Source organism: Anneissia japonica, unplaced genomic scaffold (genome assembly GCF_011630105.1).
Source record: "Anneissia japonica isolate Jap-2015-1 unplaced genomic scaffold, ASM1163010v1 scaffold11779_len1430905_cov172, whole genome shotgun sequence".
NCBI classification, from domain to species: Eukaryota; Metazoa; Echinodermata; class Crinoidea; order Comatulida; family Comatulidae; genus Anneissia; species Anneissia japonica.
Window position 1 is genome coordinate 64589 of NW_022740041.1, and position 23380 is coordinate 87968.

General features: G+C 34.6%; 1 protein-coding gene across 1 annotated transcript in view; it reads left to right on the forward strand.

Moving 5' to 3' along the window:
- Window positions 1–23380, forward strand: part of LOC117118135 (MAM and LDL-receptor class A domain-containing protein 1-like) — a gene marked incomplete at its 3' end in the record, with an annotated part of 115392 nt that overhangs the window by 63244 nt on the left and 28768 nt on the right. The window contains 10 exon segments of the mRNA XM_033262642.1: window positions 162–512; window positions 1058–1165; window positions 1952–2098; window positions 2384–2731; window positions 12456–12602; window positions 12752–13102; window positions 14439–14546; window positions 15728–15874; window positions 16043–16393; window positions 18454–18561. Coding sequence (XP_033118533.1) covers window positions 162–512; window positions 1058–1165; window positions 1952–2098; window positions 2384–2731; window positions 12456–12602; window positions 12752–13102; window positions 14439–14546; window positions 15728–15874; window positions 16043–16393; window positions 18454–18561 — 2166 coding nt within the window.

A 23380-nucleotide genomic window follows, 5' to 3' on the forward strand; every position in this document is an offset into this window, starting at 1 on the left:
AGGTAATACAAAGTTGACATTTTTCATTCATAAAATCTGAAATGAAATTGTAAAATTATCAATGAAAATATTGCAGAAACTGCATAGAAAATAAAACAAGGTAACACAATTATAAATAGATGTTTCTCTGAAATCGAATCATTTATTTCATTTGCTTACAGGTTTCTACATATACATTGAAACTTCAAGTCCGAGAAACCTCAACGACATCGCTCGCCTTTGGACATTGCCATATCCTGCAACAAACGGCACATGCTTCAAGTGGTTCTACCACATGTACGGGGCCACTGTGAACACATTGAGTGTGTACATAGTCAATACAGCAGATACTCTTGGTACACCTGTGTGGTCAATAAAAAACGAGCAAGGAAATGTTTGGCGACGTGGACAAATTTTTGTGGAAACAAGTAGTGCCTACGAGATAGTGTTTGAAGGAATTGCAGGAAGAAGTTATACAGGAGATATTGCTTTAGATGACATCAGGATCACCGATGGAGCATGTGTGCGAACTGGTATTATACACGTTATCAGCTTTTAACACTTCACAGCCATAAACAATATTATATCCCTTTTGTCACCTTACATATTACCCGGAAACGTTACCATCCTAGGTCCGATGCAACCTGTCATATTTCCATCTAGCCTTCCGTTCATAGGTCTATTACAACTTACATTGCTGCATCCGACCTGTAACCTTATCGTTATATATTTGTTTGCAATTGTTCTCCATGTGCATTCAAATTGACGAATGAATCATTAGATTTTGAAGAAATGAATTGCGGTTTAAAATAACACACATCAACTGGCCATAGTTGTTATTATTTAACATTTATCTTATGGGTGGGTTATCGCTATTTTGTTAATTATACTCTCTATTATGCCGGTGATGTTATACTTACAAGTTGAGAGGTTTATGCAGAATTCTCGATGAGCATAAAAAGGATATTGTTCTAAAAATATATATTTTTATAAAATTAATATTATTTGTGATGAGCAGTGATGTGTTACTAATACGGACATTGTATTTGATTATTTTATGATTAATTTCTAATTGAAGGAACTTGTGATATTAGCTGCTTGAACGGCGGAGTATGTGTCATCACGGATTATGGTATTGAAAGCTGTCAATGTACTCCTGGTTATGTTGGACCAACATGCAATATAAGTATGTTTTTACAGTGCATAATGTGGCTTACGTTTATTTATTTTATATTATTTAACTTTATATAATATTAAATCTAGAGTGTAGAACATATTTTAAAATGTACAGAACCTTATTTCCATCTATGTTAAGACATCCTGTAATAGGCGATTCCGCTGTTTCATGTAGGCCTAATTGAAATAAAATAGAATAAAATAAAGATAACATAAAACGATGCCCTGCATTGCCTGGATGTGGCCGGAACTTTCACATGCACGTAACCATTTATTACATCCCCAGCTAAGCCCCCGTTAGGCCCAGGTCCGGGGGGCCGGGACTACAATTTAAAAGAGCATTACGGGTTCAAGTAGCCTTGTGCTTCACTGCGACTATTGCGACCTCTCTTGGTAACCCTAAAGGTGCTTTGTTGCTGATATGGTAGAATAGAAATAAAGAACCTACATTTGAAATTTTAAATCATTAATGTATGCAGGAGTTTCAAAAACCAAAAAACAAAATGTAACTAAAATACTTAATATTTTATTTGTTTACTATTTAAATATTGAGAGTATGTTATTGTGGCGGTTGGTTCGACTTTATGCGAGTGAGATTTGAGATTCTATTTTATTATTATTATTATTGAACAAGATCATACTCAGTTCTAAGGTAGGTATATGACAGGAATTCATTGTCCAAATACAGGTAGAGGAAACAATAGGAAAACATTTTCTTATAAAATGTTACGAATTATTGTACATTGGTTTTGAATAAATTTGATTAATACTATTATGTTATGTTAATTATTTTTAGAGACAACCCAATGTGATTTCGAAGATCCGTACATTTGTTACTTCGTACAAGATGAATCCGATGATTTTGATTGGATACGATCATCTAGATCAACACCTTCTTCTGGTACTGGTCCTGAGTATGACCACACATACGGAACAATTCAAGGTACTAAAAAGCTGACATGAAAATTATTATTATTATTATTTTCTTAATGGAAATATTGCTGAAAATAAACACAGAATAATTAAAACAGCACCATTTCAAACATATTTAAAATTAATCTCCTTAAAATAAAAACAATTATTTTATGATTTTTTACAGGTTTCTATATTTACATCGAAACTTCAATTCCAAGAAACTATAACCAAACTACAAAAAAAAATGAATTTAAACTTCATGTACAAACAATTTCTCTGAAATCGATACATTTATTTCATCATTTGCTTACAGGTTTCTACATATACATAGAAGCTTCACCTCAAAACCTCAACGACACCGCTCGCATTTGGACACCATCATATCCTGCAACGAACGGTACATGCGTGGAGTGGTTCTACCACATGTACGGTGCCACAGTGAACACATTGAACGTGTATATAGTCAATACAGGGGGTACTGTTGGTACACCTGTGTGGACAAAAAGAAACAACCAAGGAAATTTTTGGCGACTTGGACAAATCTTAATTGAAAGAAGCAGTACCTTTGAGATAGTGTTTGAAGGAATTGTAGGAAGTAATTTTACAGGCGATATTGCTTTAGATGACTTCAGGATCACCAATGGAACATGTTTGAGAAACGGTAAAGTACATGTTATTCTTACAATTTACTACAATAAAAAGGTTATTTCTTTTGCCGCCAATTACTTTTTTTTAAACACATACAACCTTCACTACCCGGTAATTGACCACACGGCCTTGTGACACCTGGGCAGGGCCTGTTACGATACTTCCTTTTTACGACCCTACCCGTTATCTTTCGAGGTCTAATGCTACCTGTCATTCCGTGATGCATATGCCTTTCAGTCCATAGATAGATCCTTTACCACCCAGCATGGGCCGTAACTAAACAATAATAGGTTGTTTATCGGACCCCATTGGATTTAAGCTCTTTTTCAGCTTTATTGGTTATCCTCCTATATTTTTTTTCATTATTCTTTGTGAATTTTGAGTACCGAATAAAACAAACCAAACGAAAACCTTAGGATAGTATAGCTTAATACAACTTTAACAGACATTTCATTCTTGCAATTATTATCTACAATCAATCAATATCACAGATGAATAGATTCACTGATTGCCATATTTTGAACAAATCATTAGCAGTTAAAATAATAAATATATAAGAAATATGCATAGGATGCTTAAATATTATTTAACATACAATGTTTGTATTTAAGGTAGGTTATCATAATATTGTAAATATTTACTAGTTGCCTTACAATTTTAGAAACTAAAAGTAAAGATTAAGTACACTAATATTGAGATAAAATGAAAAGAACATAGACCCACTGGTGGTGTGGGCTGTTAACGAATATTCGTGTTCCTCTTTCTGGATAGTGTAAAATACGTAATGATAATATAAATTAAAAGAAAATGTTATTTAAGTTACACTTATTGTTTTATTCATTTTATATTCCAGTAACTATAGAATACCGAAGTGAAGCTAGATTACGTTACTATTATTCGTTTCAAACATGTATAATGTAGACTTGCCACAAGTCTTATTTTTCATTATTTTTCTCATTCTGGACAGCGCCACCAAGGAGAAAGTTAATTTAGAGACGGAATAGTTAATTTAGAGACGGAATAAGCGACACTGAATGCTGGCACCAAGATGCCAAAAGAATGACATAATCTTATATTTTGTATTTGGATAAATGGGCGGACCGAAATAAACAATTTCAACCAATCAAATGTTCAAAATTTTGGAGCAACGAAACCGAGTCACTCGCATCGAATATTTAGGCATGACTAAAAATATTTAGAATAGACCCTAGTAAGATTAATTTTGGCAATAGCAAAAACAATTAAGCTTAGACTAGTTGAAGTAGGTAGGCAGAGGAGAGCTGGTTAGTTGTCCTAGTCGAGACATCCCACATCTTTCAATTTTGAAAATTTACCAAGATTACTTAATATGCATGATATGCAATCACGTGATTTATAAAATCAGTCATGCATACGATATCCCACATCGAATTTGATGTGGGAAATCGTACGCATGAATCGTTTGCCCCGGCCGCGGCCCTAATTCGAAAAAAAAGAAATCGAGTATGGGACGCCAAATAAATTAGGTATGGCGCGCACTAAGTGCAATAAAGAGCGAGTACCCCAAAATTAGGGCCTGAAACCCAGGCTAACATGTATGTTGCACTAACCTGGGAGCGCCACCAATATATTTATGGTCTTAAATTAAAACCAAAGATCTTATAATAACAAGATATCATTCTCCGCGAATTCTGCGTGCAAATTCTGTAATAACGCAGTGTAGGACGCCCTTGCAATTACAGTTACTTTTGAACTTTGACATCTATGATCGTGCAAATTGTGGAACAACCGCCATACTAACAACTAGTACGCCCTCTCTCAATTACGATTACGCTGCTGTGCTGTCCATTTTAAGACGATTGGCCTAAGTAGGCCTAGTATATGGACGTACGTAGGTCTAGGCTCCCTCTAACTAAGCCTTGGCTAGGCCAGACCAGGACTTCTTTTCAGTAGTCTGGGGCCTAGTCCTAGACTGTGCGTCCAGCAACCAGCAGCAGTCCGTCTAAGCCTATGTTCATTACGTGACGTTAGGCCTATGCAGAATCTGTTGCGAGATCCTCGCCTAGGCTACTGAAGAATCTGCACTGAATAGGCGCATAATACATAACATTTATACAATACAATACACGACATTGGAAAGTTAATATATTTACTTAAATTACAAAGCCTATATTAACATTCGGTTCCCTTTCTCTTTTTCTGGCTGGAATATAGCCGGCAATATTGTTTCAAAGCAGTGGACACTAAAAACAAAAACAAAAAAACTGAACTTCTGCAGTCATGTTGTAAAAGTTTATTTTATTTATTAGGCCCATTGTCTCTTCAAGTAAGAGAAAGAAAAACACACAGGGACAACTTGCTTTTTCTTACATTAGTTGTACCATGAAGGAGTTGTACGGACTGTATTTTCCTATGATGTGCGATTACAGACAGGGCCCACACTTTGTCAATACAAAACATAGCTGAAGTTATGCATGACGTCAGCATACGTAGCCACGCCCTCGGCTGAACCCGTTGTATTTAGCAACTACCAGCAGCCGGCTGGTTATGAATAGAGCACCACGCAGCGGATAGCGCTGCTAGACCTTTGCTATAACAGCAGTAAACAACAGATACGATCTTGCTAATTACTTTAATTACTGTATATGTAAACATTGAAATAGCTTTTAAGCTTTTGTTTTTAATGCAACATTTCGTGTTTTTGCCATTTTAAAATATTTGTACTCGTAATTTAGGTTAATCGTTGATTTAATTCATGATGGTAAGTATGTAGAGCGAAATGCTAGGCTTCTGTGTCACGTGTCTAGATCGCCCACCCTTAGGCTAATATCACACCGAGACTATGTAGAACACTATTTCAATCAATTTTAATTCCATAAACAATTTTAATTATGTCTATCCCACCGATGTCATGCATATTCAGCATCAATATACAATATATTATAATAATAGGTATGATAATCAGACATAGTTCATCAAGTCAACAAACCATTGTCTCTCCAATAAATTATCAAAAGCATGATAATCAGACATGGTTCATCAAGTCAACAAACTATTGTTTCTCCAACAAATTACCCTATACCCACAAATTACATCAATCGATAGAGAATAAATACAATGCGATAGACAAAGAAATATAAATAAAATCGAAAAACTTCCCACTACAAGACCCCGTACTCTGTGCGCCTCGACCACTACGCGAAAGACGCCAAACTCTGTTCTGTTTGTTTCTGTTTCTTCACCGCTCTGCCTTGCCTAATGGGTCGCCAACACCATGTGTCACTCAGCTAGGCCTACTTTCAAGTGATGAGCGATCCGTACCAAGGAGTCAGCCTTAAAATCAAAATAACCAATCATACAAAAATACGAGAACAAAATATGCATAATTATACAAGTATTCAAGTGGAATATTCCAATGATTGGTATTAACACGAGAACAATTAGGCGTAACCTATTACAAAGTACCGTACTCCAGTGGCTTAGAAAAATATTTTTCATTGGGGGGGGGATGATTGGCGTGTTAGCCAGTGTCGTAACAGGGGGCAGGGGGAAAACTTCCCCTCCCCTGACGGTTTTTTACCGGGCTGACCAAGCCGTCGTACCGGGCTGGGTAATAAGAGAAAAGAAAGAGGGGAGAGGGAGGGAAAGAGAAAGAAGGGGAAAAGAAAAGAAAAAGAAAAAGAGAAGAGGAAAATAAAGACAAGGATAAAAAGGAAGATATAATGACCAGACTCCCAATACCCTGCAACTCCACTTCAAAAACTGTCATAACTCCTTTCATCTATGCTGCCCGATGGCGTAACCACTGGGGGGCAAGGGGAAAATATCTATCTTTTGAAAAATCTTCCCCACCCCTTTATAAATGCCCTTTTCATCCCCTGAAAGTGCCTAAAACCGCATTTCTTGTTAACATGGGCCAATTTCCTCTAAAAATTGCACATTTTAGGGAATTTTGATCAATTCCAACGAAATTAGAATTAAAAACACCGGGGGACAAATGCATCCTCTGAAAGTGCCTAAAATTCTAAAATTCTTTGTGCGCATTTCTTGTTACGGTAGGCCAATTTCCTCTATAAATTGCACATTTTAGGGAGTTTTCATCAATTCCGACGAAATTAGAATTAAAAACACAAAAATATTTTGCGTTTTTAGGGCTTTTTTAGGTTTATTCTTTTAAATTATTTAAACACATAGGCCCTAATAGTCCCAAACTCAAGACAAATTTAAGATAGATTGTTTTAACCTAAAAGAAGGGCCTCGTGTATTGATGGTGAAAGAATATGTTTGTAATATTAATAAATAAAACCATGATGAAAATGTTTCAAACACACGTGTGTGGCCTATATTATAAATAAGATAAGCCCTATGTCGTACTGTTTTCTATATGGGGAGTGGCGTGGGGTGGGTATGGTAAATTACTAACCGGGAAAATAGATGCCCACTGTGACCCAAGACGCCTGTTACGCACCTGGTGTTAGCGCCAATGTGTGCCCTTGTGCGGACAGGGGATGTGCCCCCCCCCCTCTGAAGCTGGAAACCTTGTTTTTGCAAAATAAATTGATGCAATTTGCTACTATAGGCCTAATCAATAAATTCTTCATCAACCGATATAACCTTAAACATTCTTGGAATTGACATAACATTACTGATGTCGTACACACCCTTCAGTGTGAAATGTGGCTCTCTTTGCAAGCACATCTAGCATCTAAGGAAAGAAGAGCTTAGATTGGTACCAGATAAAATAATTTTTGTTATCAACATTAATACATTATGCTAATTTTCATCTTTGTGAGCACATAAGACAGTGCAAATTATTTCTGTGACAGTCTTTTGAAGTGTGTAAAGCTCCATTTTATCCCATACATTGTCAAAATATTGGGGGGGATGATACAATGGACCATCCCCTTGTCAAATATTGGGGGGATATATCCCCCATCCCCCGGGATCTACGCCTATGCCGTACTCACCGTACACGACGGCTAGCTAAGAGGAATGCAACGCTCCAGTGTCACATGAGGTGTTTCCACCCTTTAAAAATTTTCCTGATTTCCAACCATCTTTTGGGACATTAGGCCTTTCTATGGTAATTACTCTTTAATTGGATTATAATCATTGCTTTTGTAATTTATTGCCTATGCGAGGTCAGCTATACTATACTATACCATGGGTATGCCTATGTGATTTATTGACAACTTGCTGGAAAACTAAAATCTTTCCGGCTCTCTCTTTTGTTATTGAGTTTGATTGTCAGTTAATGTCAGCACAAAGCGAGGTTCCTCAACCCGTCAGAGCTATTGCTGAAACGGGTATTGAGGTAAAGGGAATGGTAACAGCATGAAGTGAAACACACACAATAACCCAAAATTATACCCCGATAATTTCTATTAGGCGCCTACCACGGAATCCACCACCGCATAAATGCTATTCTTCGCCTCACGTGGTCCTACAACACAACGGCAGGCACACACTGTGCAGGGAGGCGTACGTTTACTTGACAATAAACACTGGAGCAGAGAACGAATAGTCTGGCTTCACAAAGTTATATACCACCTCATTTACATATTAGCTACCCATGTGCATACCGTATCGTATTTTAATATCACTGTTTTGGATTGACAAACTGATGATTTCGTGACACTCCGGAAGTCCCCGAGCGAGTGGTAGTTGCCAGGTTATCGGAAATTTTCATTTCAAATATCGCAAAAATGGTGTATACGGCAAATTGTGTTTTTTTTTTTAATTACGTATACGTTTACTTATTCGTCTTCCTATAGTCGACATAATAATTTTGAAACTCAGCACTACTGAAATTGCCACCGCAACCTAAATTATCATAAGTAAAAAATAAATCAATAAAAAAAATTAAAAGTGTAAAAGGAAAATAGTAGATTTTCTGAAGAAATATATTCTATAAGCATACAATACTGCAAAGTACACGTTTTGTCTATTATCAATATCCCACTAATCTGTTGTTTGCAACACATTTCTCAAACAAAAATGGTTCTTTCTTTAGCGACTTTTAATGTGCGTGGCTTAACCAAACAGTCTAAAAAAGAACAGCTGGACGTTGAATGCAACAGATACAAATTTTATGTTGTCATCACCAAAACTGTATTAATACAACAGATGAAATTCCTAAAATGTCGAAAGCACTCACAACATTGACTAACAAAACTAACAACACAATTTACATGAAAAGGCTAATGGTCATTTGTATCATCTGATACAAACAGGCATAAATCAATAAAGACTACTTTGAAAGTAAATTCTCCATCATGTCGAAAAAATAATGACGAATAGTCTCACACATAGTGATTCTGGTCTTGCCGTCACTGACTTAACAGTGCTGTTACAACCGCTAATGTAGAAAACAACAGGTAATGTAGTAACAACCGTTAATGTAGCACACTCCACAGCTTATGTAGTAAAACTCCCCGCTAATGTAGAAACACCAACAGCTTATGTAGTAAAACGAAAGTCTACCCCAGCTAATGTAGAATGCTCAACAGCTAATGTTGTCTCACAGCTAATGTAACTACTATCGCCAGCTAATGTAGATACAATATTACAATACCATTGGCTGAAATGCATGGGAGGAACTAAAATTATGTTGTCTGTACATTTCAAATTGGAGTGTAAACCTGTGAGGGCACTATAAAAAATGCCATCTATGCTTATAATAGGGTGCTCCTCTCGGTAACCGCTAATACTAGCTTAATAACAATGGTATCGCATTGTTCATAAGATCGACAATGGCTTAGGTTCGTCGCGGTCGGTCGGTAGGTCCCCATTATATTTAACATCTGTTTTCCCAATTTAAGTTAAGCCGGGTACTTACTGCGCCCGACCATCGTCGGCCGACGCGATTCCTTGTAGAACGATCCGTTCAGACTGTCACCGACGATCAGCAGGCGGCATGGTGTGGCGTCGTCGTCGCTCACAAGGAGCGAAATTAGATTCGTCTTACGACGCAGTGAGTGCCCTGCATTATACTGCTTGGTTTAGCAGGCAGTTTATTATAATAATGTTGGTAGGATCAGTCGGTTGATCTGTCAGTCTGTCTTATATACCTTACATTGGCGGATCTGGAGGGGTCAGGGGGTCAGAAAAATTCTAGACTTACTTTCATCAGGAACCGTGAGCTGAATTTTTTTGTTTTGTTACAATGAGAAAATCAGAAGTCGGGAAAGCTCATTTCCCGCTATCTAAGAATTAAATGTTCCCGGGGAAGACACCCGACACTCTTTCTTTGGGGTTCATCGATTCATGAAAAAAAGAACACTTATGCAATTACTGTACTCATTTTTTTTTTTTGTATAGACCTATATGACATGATATGCCTATCTCTAATAAGAATGAGAAAATTTATCTGAACGTTTTCAAATTTCAAGAGGGCATAAAAACTTGAATTTTGAAGAACTTAAGTCATTAAAAGACACTTCAGAAGTCTGGAAAGCTCATTTCCCGCCATCTAGGAATAAAATATTTCCCAGGGGAGGACACACCCCCTTTCTTTTTTGGATTTTTTTTTTATCTTTCTAACCCCCATCCCCCCACCCCAGTAAATTTCAACTCAGATCGGCCCCTGATCTTATTATATATAAAGTAAACAGCCAGAAAGAAAGGCCTTCACTTGGTATATAATCCTTCGTTGGAGCAAAATGAAAAAAAAAATATAACCATATAAAATACCTTATTATATGATAAAATGGTGGTAGTTTAGTGGTTATGGCGTTCACCTTGACAACTAGAGGTCACAGGTTCGATTCCCGTCTCAGGTAATTTATCTCATAATGTATTTATAGAACAATATTCATTGAGGATTATACTGTGAGATCGCAAACAACGGGCAACAAAACGGAAGACGAAATGCAATACTGCTGATAATAATTTAAAGACGTAATAGTTTATAGCTAGTAACCTAAATTATGTTCCACTTTGATATAAGATTTTATACTATAATATTTTACATTAGCTGGCGATAGTAGTTACATTAGCTGTGAGGCAATTTTCTTTACTACATTAGCTGTTGAGCGTTCTACATTAGCTGGGGTTGATTTTCTTTTTACTACATAAGCAGTTGGTATTTCTACATTAGCGGGGAGTTTTACTACATTAGCTGTGGAGTGTGCTACATTAACGGTTACTACATTAGTTGTTGTTTTCTACATTACCGGTTGTAACAAGTGCCAATATGACGAAGTTGAGAAACATGCTTTCCAAAATAGCTTAGTACAAAATAATAAACGATTCAGATGGTAATCGTGCATCTAACATTGACATTGGCATTCACAAATTTTCTTTTGACAATGTTTTCTGTTTGTTTATTTCATACTCAAACGACGCCACCAAGAACCAAATATAGACAATTTTAATAGTTAAAAAACGTTCTGTCCTCTCAGGTCATTGTTTGGCGTTCAGCGCCGCACACACACACACACACACACAAACACTGCTCCGTATTTTTTTTATAAAATTTCAAAAGTTGACACTTTATGTATCTTCAGTGTTTTAATTTCGTATATAAACTTATGAATGACAATATGCCGAAGAGTTTATTTCAGCTCTTAAAAGCAGCAAAGTCAAAAATTATAATACGTTCTACGTTCACATCAAACCAGCATTCCGGTACAGAGTCCGGAGAAAAAATCATGGAATATGGGTTCAGTGGTAAAGAATAGGACCGTTCACGTACATAACATTCGTTTTCAATCCGGACTCCAGATCTGGAACGATGAATCTTAGAGCCATTTGCATCCTAAAATCATGCGTTTTTTCTTTCTTGGACCAATCAGCAACAAGCTTGGTTGGTTCGAACCAATCGAACGCATATTTTCCTATCCCGAACAACCCTGTTCCGTGCGCGATGTGAACGCAGCGTTCAAAAAGCGTAGCAACTCACGATTTTTTGTCCGGGCTCCGGACCACATTCGGGCTTGATGTGAACGTAGCTTTATACGAGTGAATTTGTAAAGTACATGAATTTTTAAAATCATTTGAAAAGTTCATACCGAATTCTGTCGTATAAGATAAAAATAGGATTAAACTTATTGCCGAAAATTGCAGGTAGAGGAAGCGTAGAAGATTTTTTACTATTAAAGCATAGTAAACCCTTATTTAAGAAACTGAATGTTTTAAATATTTTTGATCTTCATAAAATCCAGGTCTTATCCCTTGTGTACCAATATGAAAATCATTCATTACCAATTTCGATTTCAAATATTTTTTGCACAGGTAAAAGAATTAATGCATATAATTTTAGAAAAACACGAAGACTAGATATTCCTTTTGCAAGACTTACAAAGACTCAATTTTTTGTTAAATTCTATGGTCCTAAATTATGGAATGAAATTACAGATAAAGTCAATAGTTGCAATAACTTACATTTATTCAGAAAAACTTTAAAAAAAAGAATATCTTTCAAATTATACAGATATAATTTAAATCACATGTTCTATACCGTTCATTTGTTAACATTTATAATAAACATAATCTGATATGAGATACATTTTTTTGCATGTTGTTTATTTATATATTTATATAAAAAAATTTATTTTATATCTATTATATTCTCTTTTGTTCATCTTTTGTTTATTCATCATTTTGAGACAATTTTTTTAACTTCTAATCTGATTCCTAAATCGTAATTTATAGCTATTAATTGTTTACTTTCACGTGAATATCGATTTGAATAAATGTTACTGAACTTCTGAAAGCTGCAGTTACTTATTATTGGTTTTTTTTTGTATAATTTGTAGCACAAACCCAATGTGATTTCGAAGATCCATACATTTGTTATTTTGTACAAGATGAAACTGATGATTTTGATTGGATAAGAAAATCTGGATCAACACCCACTTTTGGTACTGGCCCTGAGAATGACCACACTTACGGAACATTACAAGGTAATAAAAAGCTGACATAAATTTATATTTCCTAAATGAAATTGTAAATTCCTAATGAATATATTTCAAAAATTACAAACAAAAATAAATAAAATAAATATCAAATAGGCCTAGATCTAAAAAAAAAATTCTATTAAACCTTCTTACAGGTTTCTACGTGTACATTGAAACTTCATATCCACGATACAACTACGAAACCGCTCGTCTTTGGACATCGTCATATCCTGCAACAGACGGCACATGCGTCAAGTGGTTCTACCACATGTACGGAGCCACAGTGAACACATTGAATGTATACATAGTCAATACAACAGGTACTGTTGGTGTACCTGCGTGGACAAATAGAAACAACCAAGAAAACCTTTGGCGACTTGGAAAAATCTCGGTTGAAACAAAGAGTGCCTTCCAGATAGTGTTTGAAGGAATTGTAGGAAGGAGTGATACAGGTGATATTGCTTTAGATGACGTCAGGATCATCGATGGAGCATGTTTGAGAAATGGTAAAATACACCTTCATCTTACAATTCACTACAATAAAAAGGTTATTATCCCCTTTGCCCCACCCCTCCACCATTTTCCATCTGCCTTTTTTCCCTTTAGTAGGACCGGTTAACCACACTTATATTTCTACTCTTTTCTTTTAATATGCACATGATAAAATATAATTATTATTCGTTTTATACAATTACGGTAAGCTTAAAATAAATTAAGCTCATCTGTATGCAATTAAAAAGCTTAATAAAAAATCATGTTACATATTATTATCAATTTCTACGGTACACATGGGTGGCGCCTTTGTGAGGCATGGAGATTTCGTCGGGGAAAAAATACATATATGTATATATATATATATATATATATATATATATCTGTCTCTTATACACATCTATCACACGTTTGGAAAATCCTTGCGCCGCCCCTGACGGTACCTAATAAAAGGGGGAGGGGGTCAGTCCTGACTAAACATTATATTCTTAACATCTCTTATCAAAATTCAATATTGTACTGCACTACAGAGTTGTTATTGCTGTTATGGTTATAGTCGTTACGCGTGTGTGTAAACAACGGGCGTATTGGCAGACGTGCTGTGTCACGGTTGTTGTCGGTCTTTTGCTATTTAGGTTCCATGGCAAGCACATCGTTATATTACACTGTATTACTGTGTTGAGTTTCAGGGTTCAATAAAGTTGTAAAAGAACCTAATAGGCGTGCATATGTCTTTGTACATTTCGTGGAAAATACATAACAACACTGGCGACGAGCGGTAGCAACTTTTGAGCAAGTTACCAGAAATCCTAATTAATATACATTTATTTAAATGAGAAAAATATCCAATCAGAGTAAAGTAGGTATTATGGCTAAAATGTATATTGAAAATAAACAGTTCTGAGATAATTGTAGGTTAGTGCCATTTATCAGTGTGATAACCAGGAAATTAAATAATCAATTACATAACTAGAGAAATAACTTTAATTCTTTGGTTGCTTTAAAGACGCTATAAGATTGGCTTGTTTACATAAAGATAGGCTTCTTTAGGTAGTAGTATGTTCGTATTATTGTTGCAAGATTGTAGTGATATTAAAAACTGCCCATAGTGGATCTGAATTAAATAATTCATGTTTCCTAGATTTTAATAGCCTTGCAGGTTCGTACAACGACAGATTTTTTTTTTTCATGTAAAATAGAATATGAAATTTTCATGTTCTTATTCGAGAATTTATATATAATATTGATTGGAAGTTAGAATCCGATCGCAGGATCTCTTTTGATGAGTGATGTTATTCTCCATATACGAACAAAGTATTTAATTAATCTATGTTTAATTTATATTTGAAGATACTTGCGATATTGACTGCATGAACGGTGGAGTTTGTGTCATTTTGGATTACGGTATCGAGAACTGTCAGTGTATGACTGGTTTTATTGGTCCAACATGCAATATAGGTGAGCTTTTACAGTTAAGGCTTAAATGTGGATTACACATTCAGCTAAATATAATAGTTATCCTAGAGTGAAGAATATTGTTAACATTTCATACAACATGATTACCATGTAAAAAGATTAGAGAGTATGCATTTTATTTGATTCAGTTAGACAGCAACATGATTATGTATGTTTTAGTGTATTTTATTGGCTCTCTTTACGTTTAGTGTTGGAGTGCACCAACAGTAATCATGACAAAAATTCCGTGAAAACGCATAGGTTTACCACCTGTTAAGTATCCTCTATCATGCCATATGAATAAAGCAGGACTAAAGGTGCATTAACATGATTCACACCAAATCCGAATTTTCGGATCGGGACATCTCTACCGATGCGATCAATAAACGAATCAGTGTGTATGAAACAGGGACGCTGCAGCACAGCCCTTCGCAAACACGGCCCGAATTTCTGTTCAGATCCGATGTGAATGCAGCTTTATAGGAAGATTACTAAACATTTACAAAAAAAAATAGTTAACAGCAAAAACACTCAGCAAACGTTATGATAGATGTAAACATCAGTCATGAGTTTAAGTTTGCATATTTTGTCCTCATGTTATTAATGATATTAAGACAAAGAAAATAAGATAAGGACAACATTTAAAAAAAAGAGACTATTATTTAATAATTATTTTAAATTTAAGCAGATATTCTAGTATTATTTAATGACACAGTTTATTAAGTTCCTTAATAAATTTTAACAACTTTGGCTAGGTACTGTAAAATTGGGGTCAAATAGAAATTATAACACATTAACATTATTGTATTCAAAGAAAAACGTATTAATTTATTAACTAAAATCATTTGAAGTTGTAAATCTTTCAGGTATTAGAAATTCGTCTTTAGTTTGAATGAGAATCTGTCAAATGCAGTAAATCAGTTTTGAAGAAGCTAATAATGTAATATTATATTTAAAACTACAACCATAAGATGTTTTGGTAGTTACTATTAACATGTGAATATGCAGTTGATAGCTGTTTAACTTCATGCTAGTAGATTTAGAAACTAGATGATTATTTTGTATTATCCAAAATGTTCATACCAAATTCAGCTGATCTTTGGTAGGAATAGGGAACTCATTATCAAATATTGCTGGTAGAGGAAAGTATAGAAGAATTATAGTTGTATTGTGTATTTCTTTAGATCAAGCCCAATGTGATTTCGAAGATCCATACCTTTGTTACTTTGTACAAGATGAATCGGATGATTTTGATTGGATAAGAACATCTGGATCAACACCCTCATATCGTACTGGCCCTGAGTATGACCACACATATGGAACATTACAAGGTAATACAACATTGACATTTTTCATTCATAAAATCTAAAATAAAATTGTAAAATTATCAATGAAAATATTGCAGAAACTGCATATAAAATAAAACAAGTTAACACAATTATAAATAGATGTAAAAGAAAATTCCATGAAATCGAAATGTTTATTTCATTTGATTACAGGTTTCTACATATACATTGAAACTTCAAGTCCGAGAAACCTCAACGACATCGCTCGCCTTTGGACAATGACATATCCTCCAACAAACGGCACATGCGTCCAGTGGTTCTACCACATGTACGGGGCCACTGTGAACACATTGAGTGTGTACATAGTCAATACAGCAGATACTCTTGGTACACCTGTGTGGTCAATAAGAAACGAGCAAGGCAATGTTTGGCGACGTGGACAAATTTTTGTGGAAACAAGTAGTGCCTACCAGATAGTGTTTGAAGGAATTGCAGGAAGTAGTTATACAGGAGATATTGCTTTAGATGACGTCAAGATCACCGATGGAGCATGTGTGCGAAATGGTATTATACAGGTTCAGCTTCTTACACTTCACAGCCATAAACAATGTTATAATCCCTGTTGTCACCTTATATATTTACCAAACGTTACCATCCTAGGTCCGATGCAACCTGTCGATATATCCCCCCAATATTTGACAAGGTAGGGGGGTGGTCCATCGTATCATCCCCCCAATATTTTGATTATGTATGGGATAAAATGGAGCTTTACACACTTCAAAAGACTGTTACAGAAATAATTTGCACTCTCTTATGCGCTTACAAAGATGAAAATTAGCATAATGTATTAACGCTGATAACAAAATTATTTTATCTGGTACCAATCTAAGCTCTTCATTCCTTAGATGTTATATTTGCTTGCAAAGAGAGCCACATTTCACACTGAAGGGTGTGTACGACATCAGTAATGTTATGTCAATTCCAAGAATGTTTAAGGTTATATCGGTTGATGAGAAATTTATTGATTAGGCCTATAATAGCAAATTGCATCAATTTATTTTGCAAAAACAAGGTTTCCAGCTTCAGAGGGGGCACATCCCCTGTCCGCACAAGGGCACACATTGACGCTAACACCAGGCGCGTAACAGGGGTCTTGGGTCAGAGTGGGTATTTATTTTTTTATTTTTTTTATTTTTTATTTCAACCATCTTTAAAGAGGGTAACCCTTCTAATTTAGCCCAGTAGGTTAACTGATATTCAGGGGCCCTCTTTAATAAAATTAAAGAACAGTACAAACAACATCATTACAACATAATAATAATAAGAATAATAATAACAATAATAATAATAATAATAATAATAATAATAATAATAATAATGATAATGATGATAATGATAATGATAATGATAATAATAATAATAATAATAATAATAATAATAATAATAATAATAATAATAATAATAATAACAACAACAACATACAATCCTCATTTCCCGGTTAGTAAGTTACCATACTCACCCCACCCCACCCCACTCCCCATATAGAAAACAATACGACATAGGACTTTCTTATTTATAATATAGGCCACACACGTGTGTTTGAAACTAAATATAAGCATTTTCATCATGGTTTTACTTATTACAAACATATTCTTTCACCATCTATACACATTGAGGCCCTTCTTTTAGGTTAAAATGATCTATCTTAAATTTGTCTTTCTTGAGTTTGGGACTATTATGTGTTTAAATAACTTAAAAGAATAAAACTAAAAAGCCCTAAAAACTGTCTCTTATACACATCTAGATGTGTATAAGAGACAGGTCCTGGATATTAAGTAGATCCCTGATAAAAGATCATGAGAAATTTGTTGGCGTTTCATTTTGACTATAATGGTGATGTGATGATGATGAATGTTACTAAAAGTGTCATTTCTGGCCATCTAGAGGAAATTTCCTCAAATTTCCTCACCTCAGCTATAAACCATGGTGGGGCTGAGGTGGGTGTCGACTTACAAAATGCCCTCCCCCTCCACCTTTCAAAACAGATCTGTGCCCTTTCCTGGGTATTACATTAAACTCCATCGAGTCGGCTCCTGATGTATGACCATAGAGAAAATAGAACAGTATGACTTTGTAACTACCGGTACTGAGGCGAGGGTCCATACATTTTTTTTTAGAATGTGATCTGGTTTTTCATGTCGGGATTATCTGGTTTTCATTGTTCGTGATTATGACTATTTTGGATAAAGAATGTTTTGAGCAGAAATGGATTCAAGCCCCCCCCCCTCCTTCATTTTTTAAGGGAAAAATATATTCAAATTAAGTGTGAGAGTGTAATTTCCGGCCATCTAGAGATGCCCTAATTTATTTTTACACCTCCTAATGCACATTTTGTCAAAACAATACTACATGTACCTACTACCGGTGACCACCCTCTATTATGCCGGTAATAATATAAATACGAGGAATGGTAATTGAAGGATCTTGAGCTCTACTCTTGATGAGGACAAAATTGTAATTTAAAAAATTGTTTTTATACAATTAGTATTATTTGTGATGACAGATGATATTCTATTAATACGAACACTATATTTAAATAGTTTATATTTAATTTATATTTGAAGAAACGTGTGATATTAGCTGCTTAAACGGCGGAGTCTGTTTCATCTCAGATTATGGATTCGAAAACTGTCAATGTACGCTTGGTTTTGTTGGACAAACATGCAATATAAGTAAGTTTTTACAGTCATAAAATGTGAATTAATTTAATTGTTCCATGGGAGTAGGTATTGAGCAGTTTCATCTAAAAAGATTTGTATAACGAATAATTTATGTAGCCTATCCACTGGCATGCCATGTTAAATTAAATATGCAGGACAAATAGGGAAAATATCAAGAATTTAAACATCGATTTACAGTAAACATTTAGAAAACATTTAATTAATAGATGTTAACATAATTAAATGATTCGTTTTAATTTTTTTTTTCTTTTTTTTATTAATGATTACCTATTAAATTAAATATACGATAGAGACAAAATTTCAAAAAATGATATTCATTACTCAATCATTTTAATAAATTAAATTTACTCAGATAACCTTGCAATATTGACTTTAGTACATGTCAAGAACTTTGGCTAGATAAGGGCATTTTTCAGCGTCACATCGTGACATTTTAGCAAAAATTTCTAAACTAAAAGTAGTTTTTCAAAAATAGTAGTTAAAATTAAAATGAAAATTCCTGTGAAAGTACACTACATTATTTACTCTATGTTAGTTATTTAAACATCTTAATTATATACCTTAAACAGGATGAAAGTTATTTTCCATTCAGGATGTTTTGAATAATATGCCAAAAAAGCACTAGAGGTTAGCGTCACGGCGTGACCGTCACTGCGTGACATGTTAAAATTACCAGTTTATAGCATTTATGAATAAAATTAAACAGAAAATTGCTCAAACATGAGTAATATGGTAAAATAAATATTTTCTGAATAAATATTCGGAAACAATTTAAACCCTTTACATAAGAAGCCACATGTATCAAGTCAATCAGATCCAGACGTTATTGATGTGAATGGAAATCGTCTGATAATGTAAAGTAATTAAATGGATTGTCTTAAAACACTCTACACTATTATTTAAATGCATGATACTTCATGATCCAAAACCAATAATGTTTATTTATCACACAATTGAAAGAATAGCATAGAAAAATACCTTTATAGAGGCTAAATGTCACACCGTGACATGACAAACTTATAAGCATTTTTCTCTTGGTTTATTGAAGTTTTTCATTAAAATGAACATGATTTTAAATTTGGTGTGAATGTCCTTCACAATTTAGCAGAGGATTTTAAAATTTCAGTCATTAGTATTTAAATAAACAGAAAAAAGTCACTTTTTGTCACAGTGTGACATAGAAAAACTTAGATTTTTGCTAGATCAATAGTCCATAAAGTAAAAAAGGTTTACAAAAAATTATTTTTCCTGGTAAACAGCAATATACGTTTAATTTGAAAAAAAAAATGGGGGACGGCCTCAATATCTTAATAATAATTTTTTAAATGTTGTTGTTACGCTGTGACGCATAAACAGCGTGACGAAACAGAAGTATTTTTTCCCCTGTTAATTAAAGTTCTTAAGTAAAATGAACATGATTTCTTAGTAGGTATTAATGTTCTTCAGATCTTAGCCATACATTTTAAAATTTCATCTAGTGGTATTTGAAATAACCTAAAAACATTCACTTTTTACATCACAGCGTGACATCGAGAAACATGAGAGAGCAGCTTAGCTCAGTCGGCTTATCTGGTGGTAGCCACTCTGTGTGCGCTGAACCGTAGAGATCTCTAGGTCCTCGGTTTAATTCCCATCGCTGCCTCTCCTTGTGTTTCAGCTAGAGGGCTGAAATACAAGTTGCAATAGCGCACCGTTTTTCGGATGAGACGTTTAAACTGTTGGTTCCGTGTGCATCTATGGCCCATGTGCACGTTAAAAAACGCAGTACACTCTTCGGAAAAGAGTAGGGGATTTTCTCCTGGTGTACTGTCCAATCACCACCAGAAGGATCCCACTGGAAATAAGTCTTCTTCTAGACTTTCGTGGGCTATCCTTGGTGTTTACACAGAATAAATCCAATCCAATGTAGACATTATGAAATCAATGGGCCGTGAAATATATGTTTTTACAAAAATTTAACTTACTAAATTTTATTTCAATTGCCCTGGTTTAAATAACATATCAAATTTATTTTGTATTAAATTAAATATTGTATTTTTCAGAGAATGTAAAATATGCAATGTCAATCCTTATTTTGCTACTTTAAATTATGCTAATTTGCATATGCAAATTAGCAATGGCAATTAGTCATTTATGTAAAATTTATCCCAAACTCAAAAAATATACTCCTTAAGGTTTCATATGATACTAAACTTTACTTATCAAGTAAAATTTAAAATTCTCATTTTTTTTTCTGAGTTTGCTAAAAAATGTCCATAATGTAAAAATGGGGTCTGTGGTAAATGATCAATAATTACAGGTTATTGTATTCAGAGGAGAATGTATTTGAATTAATTAATTGAACGATCATTACATGAAAGTTGAAGTTTCATGACAATTCTACCAGATGAGCAGCGGCACTTCATGGTTAACACGAGAAGGGGCACTAGTCACTTTGAAGTACACTTCAAGTCCTTTGGTGCACTAATCCAGCACATAAACTAAACTGAATGGCGGGTGCAAATGAAGAGGGCATGTTAACCTTGAAGCCAAAGTGGTGCTGCTGAACAGGTAGAATCGTCATCAAATTTCACATCACACAAGTAAGGCTCGTTTAATTTTTAATTCTACTATATCAGCAGCGACTTTTAAGACATAAGAGTTTTAAGCAAAAATGAACATCTTGTGACACAAAATCAACGTGAATTTGTAGCGTGGAATCCAAAAACTGTCAATCGGTACCGACTTGCTTACCTTGCTGACATTTGCTTCCCGTGCACTATGGGCAGCAAACCTAGTAGTGTTTATTCTGGCTAGACCGAGCAACAATTTAATTCATCTACCTACAGTACCAGCTCCAATAATAGTCATAAATGGTTTAACATATAAAATTAAAGTTTGTAACTAATTGACTTCTCAATAAATGCGTACACTCCAAATACTTTTCAAGTGCAGCGTATACGATTCAATTCACTTCATTTGATATTCACCTAAAATAAAAGGGTATGGTCAAAAACCAGGCATAATGCAAACAATGAAAATAAAAAAGGGGAAAAAACCAATGTAAAAAGTTAATAACAAGAAAACAGGCGATGGGGACAGAATAATTTGATCCCCGTCTGTAGGTCGAAGCCTCAAGAACAGTAAGCCTTTTAAATGCAGATTAAAAACAGGTGTGATGACATCATATTATTCATCAGAAGCCATAATAAAAAGAATTTTTTCTACCCTTGACATATGTTCGGAATTTTCATAATAGGCCTATTCAAGTTCAGTGAAAAGCTTGTTTCGTACATTATGGTAAATTGGGCAGCAAATTACAAAATGAAATTCATCTTTAGACTTCATCATTTTTACAAAGGGTACAGAGTCTGTTTCGAGCTTCAGTTGTAGAAATTTGTGTTTTATAAAGTGGGGAAATATCCAGGGAAATTGTTCTAGAGGGGAAAGAGTTCAGAGGGGAAGCAAAGCAAATGTTGGCAGGGGGCAAAATGCCGGGGGGAAAGTGTTCGGGGGGAAAGTGTTCGGGGGGAATGTCCGGGGGGCAATTGTAATTTCCACTGTTCGCAATAGTTATACAATTTATTTTCTGAAACAAAATGTCATCTGCATACATGAGACTGTTCAGTGGTTTTCCATTAACATTTACAGCGTTATATGAATCATCAAAAATGTGAGTTAAATCAGAAAGGAACATATTGAAGAAAAGGGGGCTGAGGAGACAACCTTACTTAACCACAACAGTGAAATCAAAAGGCTTTGTTACCATTCAGTTTAATTTAAGACGAAATAAAACCTTTGAATACATATCCGTAATTAAACCAAGCAATTTACCAAGAATCCCGAATCTATAATGTTTGAACATTAATCCATTTTTCCACACAGTATTGAAAGCTGCGGAAAAATGAATAAAACAAACAAAGAGATTTGAGTTTTTACTAATGCGGTTAATATATTTATCGAGAGTTGTCTTAAGAACTAAAATGTGGTCGCTTGTTCTCGCTCCTTTTTTTTTTTTTAACAAATTTGATTTTTTAGGAATAGATTGCTTTTCATTGGCTAGTGCAGTAAGTCTGTTGAGAAGTATGATGCGAAAAAGCTTACCATGTTGTTACTATCCCATTTACCAGCAGACCCTTTGACGGGTTGGCGAACCATGTTTTGCCAGATTCTTATCTCAATAATTAAATTAAACATCAAAGGAGAATAATCATAATGGATATGTTTTTGAATATTAAAAATCAATAACTTATGTTAGATGTTACAAAATAGTCTTTGATTTTATTGTGCTAGTCTTTCTATAAACTATTCACATTTTATTAGCTTCCCTGTCAATCTTGTTACAAAATCCCCTGAAGCAGTAATTAATAGAGATAAGAAGAGATCAGCAAAACCTTGTTCAACAATTGAAATTTTAGAATGGGGAAGTTTCCTCGTGAAAAAATTACTTCCAACTGCAATCCTCAATAGTTTTGAGGTACCGATTTGTCTCTCCTTTTATAAATCACAGTAAGTGTGCCAGTTCTCCAAGCCGCTTGAAAAACGCCCATATGATAATAAGTTGTCGTTTGAACTTGATTTTATCATTTCATTTTTTATACCGTCAATTCTGGCAGATTTACCATTCTTTAACTTTCTTGTGGCACCCACAACTTTCCATTGAGCAAATTCCTGGTTATGTTTGCCATTATTAGGTCAATTGTCTTCGCGAGAGTTAAACTTGTTAATAAAATGCTTAAATTGTTAATTTTTATGAGGTGTGTGTATATTCATTATGTTGGAAAGTTGCTCTAACCAAACTTTGGGATTTTGTGATTCGTGTATTCTTTTT